Source organism: Tursiops truncatus, chromosome 15 (genome assembly GCF_011762595.2).
Source record: "Tursiops truncatus isolate mTurTru1 chromosome 15, mTurTru1.mat.Y, whole genome shotgun sequence".
NCBI classification, from domain to species: domain Eukaryota; kingdom Metazoa; phylum Chordata; class Mammalia; order Artiodactyla; family Delphinidae; genus Tursiops; species Tursiops truncatus.
In genome coordinates this window covers 38,680,629-38,707,308 of record NC_047048.1, presented here as the reverse complement: position 1 = coordinate 38,707,308, position 26,680 = coordinate 38,680,629, and the positions used below count along the sequence as shown (strand labels likewise).

The following is a 26,680-nucleotide window of genomic DNA, read 5'->3' as shown; positions in this document are numbered from 1 at the left end:
TGTTAAGTCATGACCCGTTTGTGGGCTAGGAGGTCAACTGATTGCACAGGCTATGTATCTGGGCTGCACAGTAAAACTGTCTGGTGGGAACATTTAAAACTCCACTGCTCTGGCCACATCTCAGACTATTTAAATCAGAATCTCTGGGAGTGGGACCCAGGCTTTGGAAATTGTTAACACTTCCCAGGTCATTCCAGTAGACAGCTGAGGTTGAGAACCAGAGATTTAATGGATGGGGCCATCACAAGTGGACTAGAACAGAAAAGAATAACAGTGTGCACGTAATATGGGAAACTCTGTGTGTGTGTGTGTGTGTGTTTGCACACACTCGTGTGTGGTATTGTAGTATGTGTTTGGGTTGCAATGCAAAATTAATTTCTCACTGAGAGTCATGGTCACAAAAGTTGGAAAACCCTGCACTACGGTTCTCCTTAGACTCAAATGATTCAAAGAACACCATCACTCATTTGATAAAATCTCAGCACAAGCAGCATTCATTGGTTCAAAGCTTCAAAACAGAGTCAAAAGATGATAGCGATTCATATGCTCTTGAAATGCAGGACCTTTAAGTTCTTTTCCCATTTAGGTTTGTACATAATATTGAGGAGAGGGAAGTCCAGGAAGACCTTCAGCTTTTAAAGAGAAAGTTTCAAGGAAGGTCAATGCTTATTTGAGAAATTTAAGAACATATCTTGGACATATGGTCCCCTGGACATGTGGACTAGGTGAACAGTGTGAAATTTCCTGAAGTTGATTATGGCCGAAAGCTCATTGTTTTGCTGGAATAGGATTCTGAATTCATTTAACTCAAAAGTGTCGATAAACGAGGATCTGGTGACCTCAAGGTGATCCAAGGGCTGGCTGGCAGGTGGAGCATCTCTCATCTTTGTTAGGGGTTCTGCTGCAAAAATGAGCCATGCTTCTAACCCCACTAGATGTTTCTCCACGGATTTATTCTCATCGGGTCCATAAGAGAGAAAGAATGTGCTAGAACAAGGATGTTCTACTTCTAAAATAAATCAGAGCGTGCTCATACTCCAATGTCACTGAATCTGTGACACCATTTGAACAACCATTTGCTCATGTCTGAAAAGTAAAACAGAGTCCCTCTCATTTTCCCATTCTGAGCAACTTCTGAATTGACCGAAGATACCATTGTGTAAAATAATTATTTCACCAACGTGCTTTAGGCTTTAATCCTACCATAGCAGCTCAAGGATTGTAGGTGATACCTATTAAATAATAAAAAATAAATTTACAGAACATCTACAATATAAAAATCACTGTGTTCAGTGCTACAGGACAAGGAACATGACATTTTCTCAAATATTTTATATGATAGCTGGGAAAGTAAGACAGATATATGGAAAGGTAGCATGTCCAGGCTCTGCACTAGTTCTGGGCAGGTCATAGGAAGGTCCCTGCCCTCTCAGAGCCTACAGCCCGGGGGACAGACACCTCAAGATTTTAAAATGCCAGGGGAGCCAACAGTGGAACCCTGAGTTACCCCAGCCAGGGAGTCTCACAGACTGTGGTCCTGCATCAGAACCGCATGGGGACTCGTGACAGATACGGATTCCTGGCCTCAACCTCAGGTCTCTGGAATCCTGGGGGCTGTGGGCCTGAGGATGTGCCCTCAAGACAAAGCGCAGGTGGTGCTTCTGCACACGGGGTTTGAGAACACGGGTCTGAGATGGCGGTTCACAACCTCGTCTGCACATGTGAACCAACGCGAACACAGTGACGAAGTCAGACAGGACCCAGAGATGCTGATCCCGTGGGCCTGTCCAAGCATCTGCCAAAGGCTCCAGCAAACCTGCTTGGGGTGGGGGCGGGGGTGGGGGGTGGTTCTTAACTTCCTGGCGGCACTGGAGGTGCTTGTTACAACTGCAGCTTCTGGAGACTCTGAGTCTGTGGACCTGGCGTGGGCTTGGATGTCTGTTCTTAGCAAGCACTCCAGGGATTCTCAGCAGCAGCAGCAAATTTGAGAAACTCTGGTCCAGGGGGTCAGCAAGGGTCTCTCAGGAAGTGGTATTTTTAGCTAAGGTCAAAGGGACGAGTGGGAGTGACTGAGTAAACACAGGGAAGGGGAGTTCCTAGGGAGAGAAGGTTCTGGAAGGAAGGATCTAGAGGCGGGAGAAGGCACATATCAGCACAGGAGGTTGGGAGCCCTGTATGAGTCAGGGAGGTAGAGCCAGGAACAGAGGCGGAGAGGATGACACAGTAGAATGTAGGGACTTTATCTTAGTGACAGACAGGAAGGGCAGAGAGACCCGTGATCCGATCTCCAGAAACATCACCAGGGAGGAGGAATCAAGACGTGGGACTGGAAAGAGGATGCTGCAGGAACCTGGCCCACAAACAAGTGACCACGAGGAACGAGCCGCGAGCAGTAACAAGGCCATGTACGAGGAACCCCCGGTGAACTATTAGTGAAAATGGTGACATCTGTGCAGCTGCAGGGCACCTATTGGCTGGGTCCAATCACTCATAGGACTCTGTGATGTTCCGGGGTAAACGTTCAGCTGTCAGCAGACTGGTCCTAGGCCACTTGGGATGGGCCATCTGCCTCTCGGTTCAGAGAGAACATCTCCGGAGGTCAAAGCCAAACCCATGGCTTCTAGATAAGATGTGAGGACAGGCCAGGGCTCCAAGGAGAGAGGTCACTCAGAGCCTGGCCAAGGTGGCAGCCGTCTTGAGCAAGAGAGTGTGGGATCTTGGAAAAACCAGTGTGAAGCCCAGGGAGAGACTGACCCCGCATGGCTGGAAGAGGAATCCTGCACCAGGGAGACCTCGGGATGGGCTGTTTCCTAAGCCTCTAAAGCTGGTCCTGGAAAGTGAGTTTTTGCCTGTGAATGATCCGTAGAACCATAACTCCTACAGAGCCCTGCACTTACGATTGGTGTATTAACTTCCCACTGGTGCAAAATAGTGCCCTTTTTTTTCTTTTTTTTTTTTTGAGTTCCCTATTTGTGAGGATTACCCCTGAAAGACCATTGTTTTTCAGAGTTCTTCTATTTATGGTATCAAATTCTCTGGATTCCAATTCACATTTTCCTCCTGATAATCAAGACAGCAAAGGGAATTTAAGGAGAGAACAGCTACAAAACTACATTTCCCATCCTCCCTTGCAGTCTGGGGTGGCCACGTGACAGTTCTGGCCAATAAGAAATAAGTCCCTGGGTGATTTTTTGAAAAATTTTTAAACAGGGATCACTCAGCTGGTGGATTTCTTTTTTCCCTTTGCTTTTCCCCTCTTCCTGCCTGACATGTAAACATGATGGCTGGAGCTCCCGTGGCATCTAGATAACATGAAGGTGTAGAAGAACAGAAATCTAGAGACAGAGTCCCTGATTCTTGGTGGCCACCCTGCACTTGCCCGGGCTCCTCACCTCTGTATTATCTTCTGCATGACAGAAAAATAAACTCCTTCATAAGAAACTTATTAAATAAAATTAATATTCTATTTAAAATATATTGTTACTATGCTATTAAAAAAAAAGGAAAAGAAAAGAAAAATAAATTCCTGTCTCAGTTTAGCTGTTGTTTTTGGATTTCCTGTTTTCAGTCTAATACGGGCACCTAGTCAGAGGCAGAGTGCGATGTTCATATTCCGCAAACGGCACCTGAGTGCTAGGTTCATAGAGCCCTTGCCGTACTCCTGGATGCCACACACTCCAGGCCACAGACCAGCACGGGGCTGGCTGCTCTTGCAGTCCCTGAAAAAGGCGCTGAAAAGACTGATTCCTGGGCCATTCATCCCTAAGGATGTGATTCAGTGACTTTCGGCTGAGTCTTGGGAATCTATCATTTTCAAAACTCCCCAGTGCTCAACTTCACTAGTTATCAGGGAAATAAAAATTAAAACTACAGTGCAATTCCACAGAATGCCCACAAGAATGGCTAAAATGTAGAAGACAGATAATAGCGAATGTTGGCAAGGATGTGGAACAGCTGTAACTCTCATACACTGCTGGAGGGAGTGTCAGCAAGTGCACCAACTCTGGAAAACTGCTAGACCTGCACCTGTGTATACCCCATGACCCAGCTTTTTGAATCCCTAATATACATCAAACAGAAATGCGTCCACATCTTCACCAAAAGACACGTACGAGAATGCTCACAGCAATGTTACTCACAATAGCCCCAGTGTGGAAACAACCCAAGTATCCACTTATACGATGGAGTAATATTCAACAACAAGTATGAACTACCTATAAGCACACGCAGCAGCATGGAGGAATCTCTCAGACATAATCCTGAACCGAAAAGCGCATACTGAGACTTAGGTAATGGTCTGTTTCCTGACTTGGGTGCCGGTTACATGGATCTGTTAACTTTACAAGAAGTCTTTGAGCTGTACCTAATATTTGTGCACTTTCCTCTGCATCTAGTAGACTTTGATGGAGCTCACATGAAAAAATCCATCCCTTGGAAGGTCAGTTTTGGAAACACTGCTCTAGTCCAGTATATGGGCCGCTTTACTGTGGATGGTCCTCCTGGGTCACAAGTTTGCCTCTTTTGACATCTACCCCTCAAACCCAGCTCAGCCCTCTTGAACCATCCAGAAAGCCTGGGTTATGGAGAGAACGCCAAATATTTGAAGGCAGCAGTAACTCCCCACTAAAGAAATTCTTCGGAATGTCTCTGATATTGGTCTCACTGGGAAACGTGAGCAATGTTCCCGACAACTCAGAAAGGCATTTTCAAGCATTTGGCAGAAAAGCATTTTATGAGATTAAACAACAAGGTGATGACTGGTCAGAACAGAGGCGTGGTTTCCCTTTGTCCCCTGGAGCCACGGGGGTGGTCATTCTCCCTCTTCTGTAGTCCGGATGGGAATTCATTTAGACAGGATAATTTATTTACTGTATTCAAGTTGCTTTGGAAAAGCTTTCTTATTGGACCTCTGGGTGGGAAACAGCCCTCGACTGCTGCCACATATGTCACCAGGGACTCCCAGCTGCCTCATGTGAAGATAAAGAGAGATGAGCTGAGCTGTACGAAGTGTTCGTGGAGAGTCTTTCCCTCCTCCGCCCTCCGGGCTCTCTCCTGGGGCTATTTCATGCTGAGCAGTGGTTTCAGCTGCTGGCTGTTGGAGCCTTTTGGCCCACAGAGAAGACTTGGAGTTTACTTTCCCAGGTGGGGCTCTTAGCCAACGGCCAAACAGTACAAGAATATGGCAGCCCAGCTCCCTTGCTTTGATGTGGAACAAACTCTGAGGCATAATTTACCCTCCAGAGCTCTCCCTGGGATCAGGCTGAGGCCAGAACTTCTGAAATCGCATCCTTGCTCAGCTTCTTCCCCAGCCCGACCTGTTTCCTCTCCTCCCCAGTGGTCTCTGCCGGGATCCCTCTCTTAATAAATCACTTGCATCAAACTCTAATTTCAGGGCGTGTTTCCAACTCAGGTGATCGGTGTTCTGAGGAATTTTTGAGGACTGGCTCCCAAGATGGGCTTGAACCCCCTACTGCCAGGTATCATTTTTTCCCTCTTTATGCCAATAGACAGCACTTAATTCATGACCATTGCTCCAAAACAAAGTGTGCCTAAGTGGTGATCGCATTCTTTTCTGTAAGGAAATCTGCAAGTGTGCTAAAGAATGGAGACTAATTGGTGCAGAGCCCATGCATCTGTTTAAAGTCCCAGCAGCCTGCTCCATTACTTTGATGTATGTAAGGGGTCACTTTGTAGGCATAGAGGCCTGGGAAAGTGACTTTTTGCTTGCCAGAATCTAAGGAGACTTTGAGTCAAGTTCTGCCCTCTTGGATTTAAGAGGAGGCCAGGAAGCCCTTCTTGTTCCCTGTCCTCTGCAAGGCTCTGCGGCAGGCAGCAGCCTCTCTCTGCTTGTCTGCTCGCAGCTGGAGCGAGCGAGGCTCAGACTCCAGGACCCAACAGGCCCTGAGAGAAACAGCTTCGTCTTCAGGAAATGCACATAATACGTAAGTTTTGGTCTCTGTGCTTAATAGGAAGGCTTTGACCAGTGTCCATCTCTTTCCTAAAATTTCCAACTGACTTCTGTTAAAAGAATCAAAGCTTGGCCTGGTCCAAAAGAGAAGTCACTCCCAATTTGGGGCCTTATCTGTGAAAGGGGGATAATGATGTCTTTTCTGCTTAAAGGCAGAGGGGTTGGACTAGATAATCTTTTGAAGTCCTTTCCTATTCTAGGAATCAGCTCTTACCTCCTTTGCAAGTCAAAAAATGCACTGCATATGTGGAGAGTCAAGCAGGGCTGCCTGAAGATTGTTGCTAGAAGCTCCGGTTGCCTAGCAATGGCTGACAGGGACGGGAACTCAACTTCCCTTCCGCAGGAGCCTGAATTCAACTTCTTATAAGTTGCTGGTTCTGTATTCTTGGATAATTCCCTGCCTAGCGGGCATTTGCACTTACACCACATGGGTGGTGCCTGAAGCCACAAGTTCATTGTTCAAACCCAAGGCCAGCCTCTGGTTTGCACTGAGAGAAGACAGGGGAGTGGGTGGGCAGGGACCTCTGCTGATGCTCAAATCCAAGGTGGGTCCAGCTGTACTGACCTGTGGCCTCTGCGGAGGTGGTGAGAACAGAGGGGATGGTCTCCCCTCTCTGGTAGCTGGATGGTTTCCCAGCAAAGCCCATTTCTTGGTCTACGTTGTGTGACTTCGCCCACCTTGTCTCAGCGTTAAAATGGGTTCAGCCTTATAAGTTAACAAATCTGGAGCGAGAGCATCCTGTCTAACACATGTCTGAAAACCTTGCTGGATACCCGGCTTGGCAATGGTTTTCCTTCATGTAGCTGTTTGGGAGTATTATTAGAGTAAAACAGCCACGGGGTCCATAGAAGATAAAAGGGTGTTTTCACCAAGAAAACATCGATGTGCCCCTATGTGTGGTTGGATGTTGGGCTCTTGTGCTCTCTCAGGGATGTAGTTTTGTGGTGTGTGTGTGAGTGTGTGTGTGTATCATTTAGCAATGCCCACCAGAGTTCATTGGCCCTGACTATTTACTGACTCTCACACCCACTTTTGCCTCTGTGGACACCTAGGTGGGGAGACATGTCTCAGTCCACCCTGCAGAACCGGCCCTTGGTCCCGAGATGGAAACATACTTAGCCTCTAAAGCCAGTGCAAACACTCCAGCTGCCTCGGGAGCAGCTGCGGATGTCCCAGAATGCCTCAGGGTGCAGTTGCCGTACAAATCTGTGGTTGCCTGGAGGGGAAGACAGTGAGTAATGAGTGAGTCACACTGCTTTAAACCCAAAACGACCTGGAGCAGAGGATTTTCTATTTCTTTTACTTAAACTCTGCCTTGTTCTGAAGAAGATTAAGATGAAGGTAAGGATAAGCTTGGCACCCATGTATCTATTTTGCCATGCATTTTATCTGAGATTCCTAGTAGCCCGTGCAAAAAGGGAAACACAATCAGTTATAGTTACAGTGTCCACAAGATAAAAGCAAGTCAATTGTTCATAGAAGCTATCTGCAGCTATTCTAGAGACCAGAGAGACATTTATCTTCTGGATCCTAAAAGGAAACATCATAGGTGGAAAGTGACAAGCCAATATCACCACCCTAGTCAAAGCAATGGTGAGTTTTGTTGCATTGGGATTGGCTCAGAAAGCTCAGGGCCAGTCCATCAGCAATTTCCTTTCCCTTCAGGAAAAAGGGTGGCATTCCCAAAGAGGAAAGACAAAGCAGGCTCAGCCACAGTTTGCCTAGAGGGACAGGTCATTAAAGAGAAGTGTTACATTCTCTACATCTAAAATCCACGGAGAGAATCTGGAACACACTGAGCGACACCTCCGATACATGAGTGATCACCCCACGGGAGGCTGATCAACTGAGTTTTAAAGGATTTTACAAAGAGAAAGTCCCCATTTGCAGTGTTTGCGAGAGCCAGGGTTTTCATTAAGATCATTTATAAGCCACGAGAATACTCCTTCCTCCTGTTTGTCTGTAGGCTCCTCAAGTGGGCCTATTATTTTGGGGGACAAAGTACCAGGGAGGTTTAAAAGCATCTACTTGAGGAAAATGACAATATTCAAAGAGAACTCAAGGCCCCTCCCCAGCCGTAGTAGAAAGAGAGTATAGACAGGAGCTGAGGACAAAGTGACACCATTGGGAGGCTCTTGGGGCAGGGAGGGGAGCTTCTTCACTTGTCCCTTTCTGCCCATGTAGCTTGTAGGATGAGAGAGGTGAAACCTCCTTCTGCTTGGGAGGAGCTGACACGATCTCCGTCCTCCCCAAGACCAGGGGGAGCCCCAGGCTCATGGAGGGAGTCAGGCTAAGGTCTGTGTCTCCTGTAGGTAAAGGGCTTCTCCTGGGTCACGTGAGAGCCTGGCCAGCTGGTCAGGTGGAGCCCAGGCAGGCACCTGGGACTGCAAGACTGGCTGGTATTGGTGACTGTGTTCCTCCCAACCCCAGAGGAGGCAGTGGCCGGGCAGGATGTATCTCAGCAGGACTCCTGAACCAACCACTAAATGCCAGGCTTGGAAGACTGAGGAAAGGCCCCTATGCGAGTGAAATACCCGGAGAGAGGAAGAGATCCCAAAGTGCTCGTTATGCTTTACAGACATACATTTCTAGGGGCCTTGGAAAATTCACTATTAAACCTCGGTGCCCAGGAAGGAAGAGTTGCTCAAAGTGCAGTAAATAAGTTTGTGATTCTTAACCTTTTTGTTTTCTCAATCATGGACCCATTTTAAAATACGTTGGAACACACTACTCTTCCTTTGAGAAAACACACATGTGCCCACTTTGGGGGGTTCTATGGACCCAGAAAAGTCTGTCCACGGCTGCTATTTTTAAATTACTGTAATAAATGGACGAGCTCTTGGCTCAGATGGGTGCGGGTGTGATGCCCCAGTTCTTAATATTAGTTATCCTTATAAGTGACGTGCTGGGGGCAAACCAGAGGTCATCATTATTTGTAAGCCAAAACAATGAACAAGAAAATCGATGGTACATGAGCGGGAAGGAGGTCATCACGTTCTTGTTTATCGTGGGTCTCTACCTTGATAACAAGGCATCATCAGCCTGGAAGAGGGTAGATCTCCCCCGGGGATAGGCCCTGACTCTTTGAGGGAAGGGGGGTGGGGAGCTCCTCTTCCCATGACGTCACTGTGTCTGCGCATGACGTCAGGAGTGTCCACCCACCCGGCCTCGCACTCACCACTCCGGCCTCGGGGTTGCGCTTGCGCCCGTTGCTGAAGGTGGAGGCCAGGGTGGAGGAGCAGCTCTCATCGTACAGGGCGGTCCTGCCGTCGTTGATGGCCGAGTTGATGGAGATGGTCCACATGCTCGAGGCGTAGCCGTCGCAGTTGCAGTCGTCGTAGCTGCCGCCGTCCCCTGAGGCCCACACGTAGATGCTGCCTTTGCCCCCTCGGCCCTGGGGTGGGGGGCGACAGGGAGAGATGCGTGGGCTGCAAGGGGGTCCCGCCGGGGCTGGGGTCGGGGTCCGGGTGGGGACCTGGGCTTCTTCAGCAGCTGAGAGCAAGGACTGGCTTCCTTTCTATCTGCCCTTGAAAACCACTATCCTTCTGGCCGGGCACCGTGAGAATTTTTCTTTTCAGGAAGGATTCAATAGAAAAGTCATCCGAATTTACAATTTAAGCTGGGGATAACAACGTGAGAAAAACTGGAAGAATCTCCTTAAAACTGACAAATGAACTGCTTTTAAACATAGTACATTCTCATGGTAAAAAGTCAAAGTATATGGAAAGGAAAATGAAAAAAAAATACCCCTGCATGTAATTCTTATATATTCTTTCAGGCATTTTTCAGCAAAAATGCAAATGTACTTGTATATTTATATCAATACTTAGCCAAATAAGATATAAAAGATATTTATAGCTTCTATTTTATATATTATATAGATTTTATATAAGTTTACATATATATGTAGATGTTGTAAGTATAAAATACACATTTTACTTACAGATTATATATATGTTGGGGTGTGTGTGTGCGTGTGTGTGTGTGTATATATATATATATATATATATATATATAAAATACACTTTTTTTTTACTCAGTTGGATCATACTAGAATTCTTTTAAGCAAAATATTATATATTGTGCCTGTGTAAGGGAACACCAAATATATAAATATAAGAAGAAAGTCTAATATGATCAAGTAAAACATACAGCAAAAATAATTTTAAACATAATGATATGCACAGTGATTACTGCCATATGCTAATTAGTTATAACCAGCAAGCTTAGTTGTAGGTACCTACAGTTTGCATTGCTTTTCTGTTTAAACCACTTTCTTAGTGCTTCTGTTTTTCTTTTCCTGTTCTCTGTCTTCTAGGAGAATTCTCTCTGCCTCCACAACCTGGAGTGGCCATTCCTTCCGGCTTCCTATCTTCTGACCCCAGGGGCAGGAGGGCCGGGCTACCCTGCTTTGACCCGCAGGCTGGGTGGGCGGTGATGAGGGCAGGGATGCCGTGTGGCAGGTGAGCAGTAGGTGTCCAGCCTGGCCAGGACTCTGGGTAACCCTCTAGGGCGAGGACAAAAGTAGAAATCATGGCAGAGAAAGTCTGTCCCTGCGCGGCCACCAGCAGTCCTCGGTCCTAACTCAGTGGTTTAAGGGCGGCGACGCCAGAGGAGAGAGGATGATTGGGTCACCGCCAAAGTCTCTCTGCCTCCTGACAATGAGAAGTGACATTCTGATTGCTTCTAACAGGACTTGGAGTTAATTAGCCTGTGACTGACTGAGTCAATACATCAACAAAGGTTGATTCAGCCACTAGCTGAGAACTGTCTTCAGCACCTTGATATATGTGTCCTGGAAAACTCTATCCAAACGAGCAACTGCTCTCAGAAACCAGGACACAGAGGGAAACAAACGTATCATCCTTACAGCTGGTGCAGGGCATCACCCTCTCAAGCAGACTCAGATTTGGGCTCAATGTCGGGAAATGGCACCCCGGAAAGTGAAACAGACATGAATCAGGGTAAATGGGTGAGGCTGCCACCTGAGGAAACTTCCTCTGAACCAGCCCACAGGTGGGCTGCTAGTGAGACAAGCAACCTCCGCTAAAAGGAAACCAGTTCTAAAAGCGTTCTCAGTTTGGTGTAGGGAGAAGGATCGTGACTCTGACTTGTCCGGCTTTCTCTGTATTCATGCCCCCTTTACTGTATGATTTGCAGCGCTGCCCATCAAGAGGAGAGGTCCGTTTCCCACTGCTTGAATCAGGGCTGGCCTCCTCTCTTGCTTCGGCAAACAGGATGTGGTGGGAAGTGGTGCTGTGTCGGTTCCAAGCATTGGTTTCAAGGAGATCTACCCACTTCCGCTCTCCCTCAGAGCACCATGGGAACCAACCTGAGTTAGCCGGCTGGTTGATGACCAACAGTCCAGTCAGTTTCACTGTCACAGCCAACAGCTGCCAGACAGGGGAGGCTACCTCAGACCAGAAAGTCTGTAGCTCACCCCGCAGCTGACCACAGATGCATGAGTGAGGCCACCTGAGATTAGCCAAGGATGGCCCAGGTCGGCAGACCTGTAGACCCATGATCAGACTTAAATGGTTGTTATTTTAAACTACTGAGCTTTGGGGAAGTTGTTATGCGGCTTTGCTCACTGATACACAGAGAATAACCATCAGCGTGTTTCTGAAGAGTGAGCAGCAAACATTAGTTTTGTTTTGGATGTAAGACTTGCCAACAAGAATACTTTGATTGCTAGGAATATTAAACATCATTTTCCTAAGATGTGTGTGTGTGTGTGTGTGTGTGTGTGTGTGTGTTTACATGAGGCAGTAATAATTATATTCTTGCTTCTAATGATTGGGTATCAGCACCAAATAGTCCCTGGCTTCTGGGGAAGATGGGCCACTGAGGAGCAGACCCTGGTTCTGAGGGCAGGTGAGTGGGGAGGGGCATCTATAAGAGGCTGAGAGCCAGCTGTGGCATGGGCCTGTTATCAGCATGCCACACTTTCCTGTTGAAATGACACCCCAAGATCCACTTCTGCCCCCCAGCTTCACCTGAACAGCAGCTGGGCTGAAACCAAGATAGAACAACTGCGACCCGCATTCAAGCAATCATCCACTGGCGGGTATGACAGATGATAATCACAGCAAGCACTTCTGCAGCACTTACTGTGCGCCAGGGACCGCTCTGAGCACTTTACACAGTAACTCACTGCATCCTCACAGCAATCCTGTGCAGCAGCACAGTTCACACCAGCCACACGAAGGATAAAATACTTAGGCAGAAATTCAACAAACTAAAAAAAAAAAATAGGACTTTGAAATTCTGTGGAGGGACACAGGTGGAAAGACACACCAACACTGTCATGTTCTTGGATAGAAAGGCAGCATCACAGAGATGTCAGTTTTCCCCAAGTTAACTTACAAATTTAACTTGATCCCGACAGATACACTGCATTGATCGAGATACTGCCATGCTGGGCAGTTCAACAGAGGGAATTTTATCCAGGGAGCAAGTGGTAAAGAAGAGCAAAACCCCAAACGGGGTGTGGAAGGGTCACCCAGAGATGAGGGGGTAGATGACCCAGAGCCTGCACTGCGCAGGGGTGGGCTTCCTGCTGGGGGTCTCCCGCCCTTACTCTGTAACGCATGCTCAGTGGAGACTGGTGGGCACACTTGCCCTCCATGTTATTCTGGTTGACAATGGAATTGCCTTCTCTGCCTCTCCTGCCACTCCTGCTTTTTTTTTTTTTTTTTTTTTTTTTTGTCAAGTGTATTTATATGTGGTGCAATTCCACTTTGAATTCTGTCTTTGTATTAGTCTTCTGGAGTATAGTGGGATTAATGTCTCTCAAAAGTTTTCACAAAAAGAGAATTTTTCACCAAGGCACTATTGGCGGTATTTAACCACCGATGTTGTCAACCGGAGGTGATTTTGTGCCCCAGGGGGCATTTGGCACCGTTGGAGACATTTTTGGTGGTCACAGCCAGCATCTATTGGGTAGATGTGTGTGGTGTATGTACTATTAGCATCCAGTGGGTGGAGGCCAGGGATGCTACTAAACTTTCATAATGCATAGGGCAGCCCTCTGCCTCCTGTCCCCACCAGCTACCAACTAAGAATTATCTGGCCCAAGTGTCAACAGTGCTGAGGCTGAGTCTTTGCTCTAACCTATTGGCAAAGGGCAGTGAGTTGGGACTTGCCGATTTTAAAAGCATATTCTAAAGCAGCCTTTCACAGACTCACATTTCTTAAAAGTTCTTGCCGATTTTGTATTTTGCTTATAATATAAAATAATGGCACAAATTGCTTACCATCGGCTATAGTAAAGTTCCAGCTTGAGGCTGGTGCGGTGACTCTGTGTACCCTCAGCACATCACCTGTCCCAGGAGGTGAAGATCCCACTTTGAGAGACTTGGGGCTAAAGTGAGTCGGTCCCTTCATCCTCCCCAGTGCCTAGTGACCCGGACTAATGAGCCCCCTCCCCAGGCCCTGGCCCAGTGGTGGTATCTGCCTGCAGACACTGGTGAGGACAACCTGATAAAGTTTGTATTTCCTAAACACTCGATTACACTCATTTTTATTTTCCAGTCACCTCGACATCTTAATACAACACTGACATACTTTAAAAAAGTCATTATATTTTTATAATGAAAACCATATTCATTGTGGAAGAACTGGAATCTAGAGCATGAAGAAGAAAATAAAAATCCCATGTGATCGCCCATGAACAGAAAATCACTGGTGATATGTTGTGTATTCCTGCCAGTTATATATATAAATGCAAAGTATAAGAACAGGTTTAAGAAAGAAATTGGGATCATAAAGTATATCCACCTTTGTGGCCCTGCTTACAATGTATTTCTCACTTACCATTACATTATTAACATTTCCTCACATAATTAAATATTACTCTACGTTATGTTTTTATTAGTCTTCTTAAATAGCCATCCCATAATTTATTTACTCTTTTTCTTAGACGTACGTGGAAGGCTGTTTCTAGGTTTTAAAGTGCTGAAATGAACATTATTTTATATATGTCTTTGTATTTCTGTTTATTTCTTCAAGCAGAGTTTTTAACATAGGGAATTTTGGGTGAAAAGGAATGAATGGAGATTCTTTATCCATAGTGCCATATGATTGCTCTTTATACGGCTTATTAATAATTTATATCTTCACCAGCAGTGCACAAGAACTCCACATCCAGCCTATCTGGGTCAAGATTTAGAATCATTAAAAAAATAGTTTTTCCAGCTTGGTGGAAAAAATTGGTACCTCATTGTTTTGAGTTATATATTTTTTTCCACTATCAGTTGAGCTTATCTTTTTATACCTTTACTGCTCATTAGTATTCTTGCTTTATGAATACCTTAGTAAAGCACCAAGCCCCCAAAGATAATGTCCTGTACCTATTTTTTCTTTCATGATATCCTTTTTATTGATTTGTTAGAGCTCTTTCTATATTAAAGACCTTAACCAAGTTTTTGTCATCTATATTGCATATATCTATTTACCCACTTTTTTTTCTTTTGTATTTTGCATTTTGACTTGCAGAAAAATTTCCACTTTATTACTTATGTCTATTATTTTTTACAAATATATATTTAAATACCATATTAAACTATGCACTGATTTACAAGCACTGCTTTTCTGTACTCACAGTTCATGGAACAATTTTATTCAACCTATTCACAAACACATTTGACATTTGTGTGTTTGTCCTCACAAGATCACTGGTCACCCAGCAGTTTTTCTGGGCTCATTGTAGTAGCTGTTGGTGCTGATTGTCAAATATTCCTAGCTGCCCACTGTCTAGGCCCATGATAATGCCCCCTTGTGCTTGGGTGGGGTCTTATAAGCTGTGTTAATCAGTGAGTTGTGAGTGGGAGTGACAGATACATGGTATCATTCCTCAGCTGAACCATTTACCGGTCAGTGCCAGCTATGCAGAGCTCTTTCTTTCCCTCTGCACAGTGAGTAGCAATGTTCCAGGTGTCGGCTCTGATCCCCAGGAGACTGCGGTGAGCAGAGCCTTCTACTGACCATGATGGCTGAGCAGCTGATTGAGAAATAAACCTTCGTGCTTTCAAGCCCCTGAGCTTTGGGGGCTGTTTGTTACTGCAGCACAATGTAGCCTCTCCTGACTGATACAGTTCATCACATTTTGTTCCATTTAGTTTATATAGATATAACATTAAAAAAAGATACAGCATTAAAAAAACCTCTCTCTTTTTAATATAGTCCCTGAAATATATATATTCAGGGAATATAGTATAGTCCCAGAAAATTTTATCCCAAGCCATAAGTAGCCATTTGTATAATATTAGAACAGTTGCTGTTTTCACTTTTCTCTAAATGTATATTCTGACTCTTGACAACTTAACCACCTACTGAATTGCTTTTTGCTTTCTTTTGCTTTTTTAGTGTGAATAAAAACCTTTTAATTTGAAAAACGTTAAGCGTCACGAAAAGTAGAGTGAATGGTATAATGAATCTCCCTGTATCCATTGATTAGCTTTAACAATGACCAGAGTTGTAGAAATTTTGAAAGGTTTTATCAGTAATACTTATTACTCTTTTTGGGGGGGTAAATATTTCCTCTTTTACATGTAGAAAGTCCCTCTCTGGCACAGTATCAGTGACTGCATTATATTTCTGTGTAGCTGTTTTATGTTTTCATTCTTTATTCCCTTCTTTTCTGTACTTGGAATGTTGGGGGTAGCGGTGAAGTCACACAGAGCCTTAAACAAGGGTGACAGATGACTGGACCCCTCCTGGGAGCGGGGGCTCACTCTCAGAGAACTGCTGGTCACACCTACAGGGAGAAGCAGGGGGTCCCAATTTATGCCCCTTCAAAAACAGATGCCGAGACCAGGACTTGGGGGCGATCTCAGGAGACACAAGTGAGCATGAGATGGGGATAGGGGTGGGGGGAGGGAGAAGGGCCAACCAAGTGTGAGCTGATGAGGACCCTCCCCCCAGCCTCTGGAGACCCCTGAGAACCTGTCCCCAGGACAGCGTGCCGTCGGCCGCCCCACAGTCTGGGCTGCGCGGCCTGGGACTGGGAGCGCCTCCCGTGGGGTCGGCAGGTCCTCAGGCAGAGGCGCAGGGAGAGGCGGCTGGTGACGCGCAGGAAGCCGCCCCCGGGCCAGGGGACTGCAGCGTCTGCCTCGCACCCCCGTGGGTTCCACGGAATTCAGCAGGAGTGGGTGGGGTGTCAGATACCCAAGAAAGCCGAATGGAGGGTGGCACTACGTAGCCTCTGCTTAAATCCTTCACTTGAGCCCGTGTTTCCCCACACCTGCAGTTGCCCCTGACTTGTCCTGCCGTGTATCCACCTTGGAGGTAAGGCTCCTGTGCCATCCTGTCTCTTTCTAGCAGGATCCAAACACGCCGTGATGAACCTTTCTGATGTCACAGGGGCTGTTGAAGGCTTAAGTCCACATCAGTCCCTTAACCTGGTGGTTGGGTTTCTCCCTGGGCGCAGATGGGTCGCCACCATCAAGAAGGCTTAAAGGTGAGTGACAACTGCCTCGGTTGGCCCGGGATTGGGTAGTTCCCGGGAAGTGGGGCTCCCAGCGCAAAACCTCGGAAAGTCCCGAGCAACCAGGACGGTTGGCCGCCCCACCTGGGGCTGGCCAACGCTTAGGAAGGGTCACCAGAAACCCGCCAGCTTTTCCTCCCGCTTCTCCTTCTCAGAGGTGAAAGGAGGGACTGTAACTGAGAAAGGCGTCTCAGAGGCCGAACCGCAGATTCCAAGCAGCGGCATCCCCTGTGCAGTTGGGAACCTTCGTTTGGTTTCAGAGCATCAATCAGGGCTCCTGGAGGAGTCCTGAGAGCTTCTTGGCAGGAGGCATCGTTGCCGCCGGAGGCCCCGGCACTTGTGCCACTGTGTCAGGCCCACTGCTCTGATTAAATTTCAGCAGGGCACCAGGCTCCTCCTCGCGCGTCCTGATTAATCACTGTCTCCTTGGGCAGCCTCCCCCACCCCGCCCCCCTTCCTGGATGGTGGCTTTTGAGCCAGTCTTGCAAGTGACCCCTAGTACAATATATTCCAGCTCCAGATCTGGGATCTGTGTTTGAGCCCTTTGCAACCTCCCATCCCCCGCCCAGGAAATAAAGTATCAATGCTCTGTCTCATCCGTGCCTGTGCCTCAGAGGATTTTCTGTTCCCTTGTCTTTAAATATTCCTAAGATGTTCCCTCTGGTAGCAACCCTGAGGTGTGATTAATAAGAGGTTGGGGTGTAGTCATCAGAGCCAGCCAAAAACGTGCCAGAGCTGCCCTGGGTGCATTTCCTTAAGATGTGGAAAGAAGTTCATGAGTCAGTCATCACTCTCAAGACCCTCTAGTGGTCTCTGAATTCCTCTTCTGGTTGTCAGAGTGATGTAAGATGCCATATCCCATACCAGCTGGGCTTTGCTCGCCATCAGTCTCTCTGTAAGGGCTACATCCTTTTCTGACCAGCAAACACATCGCCATATTGGTCCTTTATTACCCAGAGAGAGATGACTCCAAGTTCAGATTAGGCTTTGCCCAAATTGCACTTGGAGATTGTGGTAGATGGTAGTGGGTGTCGCCCGTATTCCTTCGAGCTTGTGGCTTCTTCTGCGCTGGGGGTTTCCAGATGTCAGCACAGGCGTCTCTTCGTGTAAGGGATTTCTCCCCAGAGGCTGAAGGCTGCCCTGCACATCTCCCTCCCGGCTGAAAGTGCTGGGACATTTACACCCCTTGGGAACAACCTGAACCACTGACTTTTCCGCCAGCTCCCGTGCCGCCGGCTGGGATAACTTCAGTGTGTGTTCTGCATGGTTTCCCAGTTTCCCCGTGGGATTAAGCTCCAGTTGACGGTAGTAGCTGACTTGATAACAAATCCTTTAATAGCCCCTTTCTTCCCTGTTATACCTCCCCACTCACTCCCTTTACCTCCCAAATCAACTACCTGAACTCAACCCTCACCTCAGGGTCCACTTCTGCGGGATCCTGAACTAAGTCAGTTCCAAGATATATCATAATTCAGGGGTCTCTGTCTGTCATCTACTCCCATATGTAATGTGAAGAATGTCTTAACTGTAAATTCAACACATAGACTATAAAGAGGAAAAAATTGAAATAAACAAACGGGGAAAAGGTTTCCTTCTTCTCTTACTTCATGCCAGCTGCTTGCTGTCTCCGTTAAGTATTTATTGAGAAAATTTAGGAGATGCAAACTCAAATCCCTAAGGAGCCCATTTATGTGAGAAGCAGATGTCATCCGATAGGGAGTGGTGGGGTCCGTGGCAGATGGTACATCCCTGGAAAGTTGTCTTATCCTCTGTTTCCTCTTCCTCTCCCCTTTTATCATTACAGTGTTGGTCAAACAAAACCTATCTGCAAGATGCTAAAATTCAAAGACAAGCATAAGAATTTCTTTAGTGTAACAGGTAATTATCTGACTCCTTTGTTCAGGTGGAGATCACCTTTCAGGGGTACATTTTCCTTTAGACCTGACCAGTCAGCTGAAATAACTGAGAGGAAGTCTTTTTTGCTCATGTATAATACCCCATTGCTCACACAATTCTATAACACTGTCCAAAAAAATTTCACCTTGAAATAAGGAAAGAATCCTTCCTACAGCTTGGGGGAAAGTCAAATGAGAAACTGTATTTTTCACCATACTCCACTTTGTAAAATATTTACGTGCTGTCAGCTGAAGATAAGTCATAACAAATTATTCTCCTAAGTTCTGGTGTACTTGGCATGCTTTGCAGAACAATCATACTTGAAAGAGCCTTTTTAGTTGCAGCAGGGGACGCTACAGATGGAAAGAGAGAAGTACCCTGCCTTGAAATGTGATGGAGCCGTTCAGAAGCTCATGGAGAGTGACAGGACTCGCCCGGGGATGTACTGCACTGAGCCCATCTGCACTGTCAACCCTGACAGAGGCCAGATGTCACCTACTCTCTGACTCTCTTTTGGCCTCAGGTGTCAAAAAATGCTTCTCAGTGAAAATCCGTGTCTGATGGGGAAGGGGGGCATCTGCCAGGTGTTCCCCTGGGTAATGTGCTGTCACTGTCACCTGGTTCCGGGCCTGGATGTGCAATCGTCTCTCTCCAGCCACACCATGAACAATGCGATAAGGAAATAGCTGTCTGTATGTCAGAAGTCTCACCCTATAAACTCCTAAGGGTCTGGGCATTGAAATGGGGCAGCAGCACTACCTCCTGCCCCTCCCCCACCATCCTATTGGTGACACACCCCCCCACCCCCGTAAACTGCACTGTGCCATTCCAATGCCAGGGATCTTTGTGGCTGTCTCAGACGGGCTGAGGGCAGGGACAGGGCATCGCATCAACCTGATGGAAAGTCCAATCCTGGGAAAAGACTAAGACAAAGTGACTGAGTGCCCCGAGGAGACGGTGCCGTGGCACCAATGGCCAGTAATTCAGCCCCTCGCAGGGGCCTGCAAACACACACCAGCCTGGTGATTCAAGTCCCCAGACTTCCAGCTGAGGCCCAGCAATTGTGGAGCAGGGACAGGCTATCCCCACCGTTCCCATCTGAATTCTTGGACCACAGAGTCCACAAGCCCTAGTGAAACACTGTGCATTATGCCTCAAAGTTTTGGGGCGGCTGGTTAAGGGTCCCTAACGACCCAGGCAAACACCAGCCGTTTGTGGGGCCTCCCAGGGCCAGCACTTGCATGTCTATCTCACACCTCACAGCGACCCCAGGAGAAATGCACCGTTATCACCATTTTACAGGCAGGAAAACGGAGGCGCAGTGAGGTCAGGTCACTGCGGATACACACTCAGCCCCTGAAGAGCGGACCTGGGACCTGAACCCAGGGAGACTCTGGCCTGGCTGTGGTTTGCAGGGGGACTCTGCCCTGGGATCGCAGAGGCCACCTCCTGCCGCTCCCCACGGGCCGCTCACCCGCACAGGGACCCGCGGCTCCCGGCTGCCTCCCTTTGAGGTGCTGCTTTGGTCCCTGCTCCTTGGCTCTGTCCATTCCCGGACTGACCCCAGGGATGGGCAGCCACGAAAACGCGCGCTGACTCCCCCACGGGAACATCTGGACGCAGCTCCCCTGCTGTGCTCTGAAGACACCCAGTTTGCGCGGAGACCCCACTCCCAGCCACGTCTGCACGGTGGGGTGCTAGTGCAGCTCCCTGTGGGACCCTCCTTCCCCACTCCCTTCGCAGGGGCCAGGATAGCGTCGCCCTCCGGAGGGCCCCCGCCCCCTTGCCTTTGTCCTTCACAGGCGCCCCCTCCAATAAGTCTGGACCTCTAACCCAATTTGGGGTCCATTTCTCGAAGGACCTGAGCTAAGGCACAGGGTAACAGCCCCACCTCCACCGCAGCCCTGCGCCTCGCTGTGCTCAATTGGCACCCGCGATCCGCCCCTCCCCCTCCCCCACCCACACCCCGTACCCCTCCTCCCTGGGTGTGGCTCAGGGCTTCCTGGCGCAGGAACGACCTTACCTTGTTCACGCCGTCCGCCATCGCCTGGAGTGTGAGCTCCCGGGGCCCGTCCACCGTCTTCCCGTTGTCGGTGGGGCCCCAACTGGCGCTGTAAATGTCTATCAGCTGAGGCATGTGGCTGATGGAGGAGGCCTCGATAATGTCCGTCATGAAGGGCTGGTCCAGCATCCGGATCCCTGTGGACAGTGAGGGCCGGGGAGCTCTGGGTGCCAGTCCCCGGTTCACAGGAGGCAAGGTTGGGTAGGGGGCTGGGATCCTGGGTGTGGTTGGAGGTCTGCCTTCCTGGTGCCCTGGGCTCAGCCGGGCGATCCTGAATCCAGCCTCACGCTGTGTGTGTGATCAGAGGATCAGGCAGGTGCACTGACCGATCCACTCCATCCTTTTGGACCCCACCCACTCCTTTCCTTATGCAACTATTTGAAGACAATTTTATCCCCCTCGCAAAAGTTGCTAGAATTCCTAATGTGGTCTGTTTCTGATGGGAAGCTTGGCTTCCAGGGACTGGGGGGGTGACGGGGGACACGTTTCAGAAGAGAAATAAATCTACTGGACATGACAGTGTGGGGAGGAGATTGCTCTTAGATATTTAAGGAACAATTCTAGAGGGCAGGGGGCAGGGGCAGAGGGAGGGGCAGGACAGTGCAAGGGGGAGGGGCAGGGAAGGAACTCTCAGTTGCATCGTAGCTGAGAAGGGGCTTTGGCTAGGGGGACAGAAATGTTGAAGGGGTCATTCTAAAATATATTTGCAGTGGGGTGCAGGATACACCCCCTCCTCCTTCTCCCCTAGGCCACCTTTGTAAAGTGTGTGCTTCTATGATGCCTTGTAGGAGTGACTTCTCGCTGGGAACTTTTCTCTGATTGTGTGACTGTGTGTACAGGGACTCAGGAGGAGCCCAGGCCTGTGGCACCCACGGTTCACATCACCCTTGGGCTGTCTGGAAAAAGCCTGTCCACTCAGCAGCAGCCAACGGGAAGGGCATTTGTTCCTTCATCATTACCCTCTAAACATTGCTGTTTGGGGCCAAGATTGTTCTCTGCTTGATACGCTATTTCGTAGCAAGGGACCTAGAGTGCTGCTGAAGCTGACCTAAGTCTTTCCATCCACGGGAGTTTTGAAACGAAGGGCTGGTCTGTACATAGTCGGAGGCTGGCTTCTGACCCTTCTTACTTGTCCCTGGTGGTCAAAGGACATTATTATACAAGCATCACCTAATGTGGTGTGCACACCAACTTAAGGAAGGAAGGTTGATATACATTGGTTACCTATGTACCTGTCACCACTTTCAAAAATCTACAGACAGGGACTTCCCTGGTGGCACAGTGGTTAAGAATCCGCCTGCCAATGCAGGGGACACGGGTTCGAGCCCTGGTCTGGGAAGATCCCACATGCCACGGAGCAACTAAGCCCACGCACCACAACTACTGAAGCCTGCGCGCCCAGAGCCTGTGCTCCGCAACAAGAGAAGCCATTGCAGTGAGAAGCCCACACACTGCAACAGAGAGTAGCCCCCACTCACCAAGAGAAAGCCTGTGCCCAGCAACGAAGACCCAACGCAGCCAAAAATAAATTAAAAAAAAAAAAAGGCCCCAAATCTACAGACAGTTCATGTGGATGAGAACTAACTGCTTATTGTTGAATAAAGTTATAGGGCTGCCTTCGCATCTTGATTTTCCTTTTCTAGTTGCAGGTAATAGGCTTGTATATCTTAAAGCAGTTCCCAATTATAGGGTCATTTGCAGAGCATTTCCTAAATACTGTTCCTGGGCCGCTTCTCCCCGGTCCCTGGAGTTTCTGAATATTTGCACGGGGCCTAAGCAGGTATTGGTCTAAGGTGGTTTTGAAGTGCAACCTGACGTGAGAATGGCTGTTTAGGTAATTGGGACATTGGGGGTATAAAGTTAATGCTTTTACATGCATGTTTTGTTAATTCTGAGATAAACATTTTTCCAGAAAAAAATATAAAGCAGGAAGATTCAGGCTCTTACAGGGCCCATGAAATTGACAGAAAATTGTCTTTTCTCTTAAGGTTCTCTTTCCTCCTCCCACGTCTCATGGCCCCTCCCTTGCACTTGCACTGCAATGTTCCCCAGAGTTCACCCTCCTCCTGTCTAACCTATGATCTCAGTAGGCCTTTCCCCTGAAGTCTTTGTGGGTCCAGCTCTGCAGGTCCTCTGTTAGCACTGCACTGGCAGCCTCCTCTGTTAGCACTGCACTGTCAGCCTTCTCTTACAATTGTTGATTTGTGTGTTTCATTTACCACCAGACAGCAAGGTCTTTGCGTACAGGGCATGTGTCTATTCTGTGTACTTCTATGTCCCTGGGCATCAGCATGGCGCTTGGAATTTATCTTAAGCTTGATAAATATTTGGTGAATAAATGCATGATATAATTACCTAATTTAGTTGAGTTTCTCCCTAGCAGGGATAACAGGTCCAGACTTTCCATCCTCTAGTCATAAATCAGGTCACCGTTTTTGCCAACAAGTCTAATTATTAGTTAATATCCTTTCTCCTGGAGAAAGCTCCTACAGCGTAAGCATAGCCTTTGGTTTCAACTTTCCAGAAGCTAAGTTTTATGGTTCATTTCGTTAGGGATAGGAAATCTAAAACTCCACATTTCACTTTTGGCCCACCTATATTTTGTTCATTTAGAAAGTCTGTTTAACAAAGGTGGCCGACAGCTTACAGAGTAAACTGAAGAGCACAGCTTCTTCTCACAAGTCGTGTCCACTTTGTGGACTGGAAATGTCGCAGAGAGGCTGGTATTCACTCGTCTGCAAGGAGGAAACTCAGATGGTCTTGAACTCATCCAGTGCCCGGATGACCAGCACTGAATAGCCTGCCTCCATTGAAAAGAGGGAGGAGTTCAACTCTGGCCAAAGCGCACCCGGACCGTCCCACGTGCCAAACAGTGGCGACTTTGCATTTTGTCACCAGCTGGTGCCCTTTGCCCTCTCTCTTTGCAGGTCCTGTCTCTCTGCCTCTCTCCCTCTTCATCCCGCCCTCGCTCCCTTTGTGCCGCCCAGAACATCAGAGCTGTTGTGTATTAATCTCCGGACTGTTCAGCATCGAAGGGGCGGCCACGGGCTGGGAGCAGGGCTCTCATTCACATTCAGGGCCCAGGCCCCCAGCATTCTTTGAATCTCATTAAGCTGGAGGGAATGAGGCATGCATGAATTGAATGAGATACAGTATTAATTTTTGCAGGCAACTGCCCCATTAGCGGCCAAGACCCAGGCTCAGGGTGACCCAAGGGTTTTTAGGGAGGGACTCTGTCCCTGGATGGTCTAGGGGGGTGGGGAGGGGGAGAGAGCGAGAAAGATGGGGAAGGCAAGAGAGTGAGAGTGAGAGGCAGAAGGAGAGTGGGAAGCCCAGGGAGCCAGGACTCGGCATCCTCACGTTTGCACAATGCTCTGCTGGCTGCGGCGAGGTGATGGCAGGAGAGCCTGCACGTCAAGCATTTCTGTCCCCTGCCCTTCCGCCAGCCTGAGCACCGCATTCATGACCAGCAGTGAATCTGTGAGTCCCTCCTGCCTTTTAGAACCTGAGCCTCACGCCTGCTGCATGGCTTGCTTGCAGCCCTGGGCTCTAGGGGCTGCACAGCCCAGGGGTTTGAGCTAAATCCTCTGCCTCTCCTCCTGCTACAAAAGGTGAGCTTGTACGGACACCAGGAAGTGCTACGTCCGTCCGCACACCTCAGTGTCGATCATCGCCACTGTTGTGTTCACTAGTGTTCATCTGCAGGCTAGGGAGCCGACGCATGCTGGTCTAGGTCTTAAGGATCTGGAAACATGTTAATCATTGTGCCAACAAGTGATTTTTACTGATTTATTTAAAAACTCAGATAAAATACGTACAAACTCACTGGACTATTAGGAGTTTTATTGGCCAAATATGTGGAAGCAATTCATCGCTGGTAGAGAAATTTCAGGGTACTTTGATAATGGTCTACAGTGCGGTTTTCAAACTCCTCTTAGAATCTTTGCTCAAAGGAGCACTCGTTAGCAGATGCATAAGTCTATCTGCTCTGCCTTCAGAGGAAGGAAGGTAAGGCCAATGCCACCTGGCCTGGCCCCAGCCTGGGGCTGCTCTGAGGGGCTTTGCAGACGCCCAGGGGTGATGCTGTAGGACCTGCCCTCAAGTCACTTGCTGTGCCCCGGCAACCGGCAATCATGATCGGATATTGTCGTGTTTGTTTGCTCCTTGTCTAGGTCTCCCTTTAGACTCGAAGCTGTGTGAAGGCAGGTGTCTTGTCTGCTGGCTCACTGCTGCATCCCTGCCCCCCAGCAGGACTGGCACATGGTGGGCACCCAGCTGCAACTCCTGAGTCCTGGAAGGGGCTGAAGGCAAGAGATAGCATCTCCCAAAAGGCGTGATGCATTTCGAGCCTTTTTCATACTCTCAGAGGTATAAATCTGACAAACTTGCAAGAAACATCATTTGAAGGGTTCATTATTTATATTGGTTGTCCATTTATTTGGTTTTGTGAATTTTGAATAATACACTGTCAATTTCGATTTTTTGTCTCAGTCCCTTTTGGCTAAAGATGCCAAACATTGATTTAAAAATTAAAACTAAGAAAAGAATTAGGTTGTCTTAAAGAGTTACTTTAATAAAGTCATGTTTAAAATAAAAAATGGAAATTAACCTTTCTCTTCAAAATGTATAAATAAGTGGATAAGGAAATGTAAGTAATTAAACTTTCAAAAAAGTTTTGAAGTTATTAAAGCTTTGAGACAGCACCAAGACTTTGGGACAGCCCGGATGTACCGGTCCGCGTGTTACAGAGCATTTACTCTTTGGGAGTAAATGCTCTCTCCTTGCCATGTGTTAGCTAGAAGAAGTGGTAACAGCTGTGCTCATGGAAACAGGTAACAGAAGTTAAAGAGAGAGCTCATCTTAAGGAAGAAGTTTCTAGAGTTACCCATGTCCAAAGGCAGAACAGACTTTGTTGCGAGGGAGTGAGTTTCCCGTCACTGGAGGCGTGCCGTTCCAGGCTGGGTCCAGGCTACATCAGGAGAGCAGGAAAAGAGAAGCTGTTCGGGACTTCCCTGGTGGCACAGTGGTTAAAAATCTGCCTGCCAGGGCAGCGGACACAGTTTCAAGCCCTGGTCCGGGAAGATCCCACGTGCCACAGAGCAACTAAACCCGTGCGCCACGACTACTGAGCCTGCGTGCCACAGCTTCTGAAGCCTGCATGCCCAGAGCCCGTGCTCCGCAATAAGAGAAGCCACCGCAGTGAGAAGGCTGCACACTACAACAGAGTAGCCCCCGCTCACCGCAACTAGAGAGAGCCCACGCACAACAACGAAGACCCAATGCAACCAAAAATTAATTAATTAATTAATTTAAAAAAAAAAGAGAGAGAAGCTCTTCAAATGTTTTAGTGCAGGGACCCAGGCTGCGCTGGATACTAAATTGTTTTACAATTTACTCGCTGTGTGGCCCCATGTTCAGTTTCGTTCTCTGTAAAAGAGGGATAATAATATATAATAAATGTTCTCTTTATAAAATATATAATAATGTATGATAAAACTGTAAAGAGGGTTGAGTTAAGGGTTTTGCATCGTGCCAGACACACTGGAAGAGACAATATGTTATTATTATTATTGCTACTGTTATTGTTGTTATCATCATGCAAGTGTCAGTGGGTGTTCGGACTCAGGGAACTTTAGACCCTCTTTGGGGCCCAAGATTTTGCGATTCTGACAGGTAAATGGAAAAGGTGAGCCGCTGGGAATTCACACGCTCTATTTCCAGCATCCAGATGACACACAGTGGATGGACGGCCGTGATGCTCGTTAGCCTGGAGTGGCCCAGGGTTTTGATGCAAAGGGGTCCCCTGCCTGTCTTCACTGCTGATGGACATTCCCAGTGTGCCCTTGCTGGGGAGGGGAAGTGGGTTATGAGAAGGCCCAGTTCTCTTTGGAACTAATTTGAATGGGATAAAGTAGCAAAGGTGAGACGGTGCTGGTAGAAGGGGAGATACCTGGTAGAAATTCCATCAGCTTTGGGTCCTTAGATCTTTATGCCCTTAATCCCTTAACTCCATTCATCCACCGATTCTTTTATTCAGTGATTAATCTCTACTGATTATCATGGGTTTATCCACAGCCGCTTCCTTCTCTTTATTCCTTCCTTGCTTTCTGTCACTCAGCAAATAGAGTTTGAGCATCCTCTGTGCGCCAGACCCTGCTGTGGGTGCGAAGGTGAGAGAAAACAGACATGGCTCCTGTCTCTGTGGACACTGTTGTCTGCCTGCGGAGAATGATACTGATCAAAGAACCAGGCACAAGAATTTGTGAT

The 26,680-nt window shown here is 47.8% G+C and overlaps 1 protein-coding gene across 2 annotated transcripts in view; it reads right to left on the bottom strand.

Annotated features, from left to right (window-relative positions):
• PCSK2 (proprotein convertase subtilisin/kexin type 2) overlaps positions 1–26,680 on the bottom strand; it is a 213,481-nt gene that overhangs the window by 8,005 nt on the left and 178,796 nt on the right. For both annotated transcript variants that reach the window (XM_033839784.2, XM_033839785.2), the window contains 3 exons: positions 20,375–20,550; positions 9,148–9,363; positions 7,085–7,185 (listed from right to left, as the gene is read on the bottom strand). In XM_033839784.2, coding sequence (XP_033695675.1) covers positions 7,085–7,185; positions 9,148–9,363; positions 20,375–20,550 — 493 coding nt within the window. The remainder of the gene's footprint in view (positions 1–7,084; positions 7,186–9,147; positions 9,364–20,374; positions 20,551–26,680) is intronic.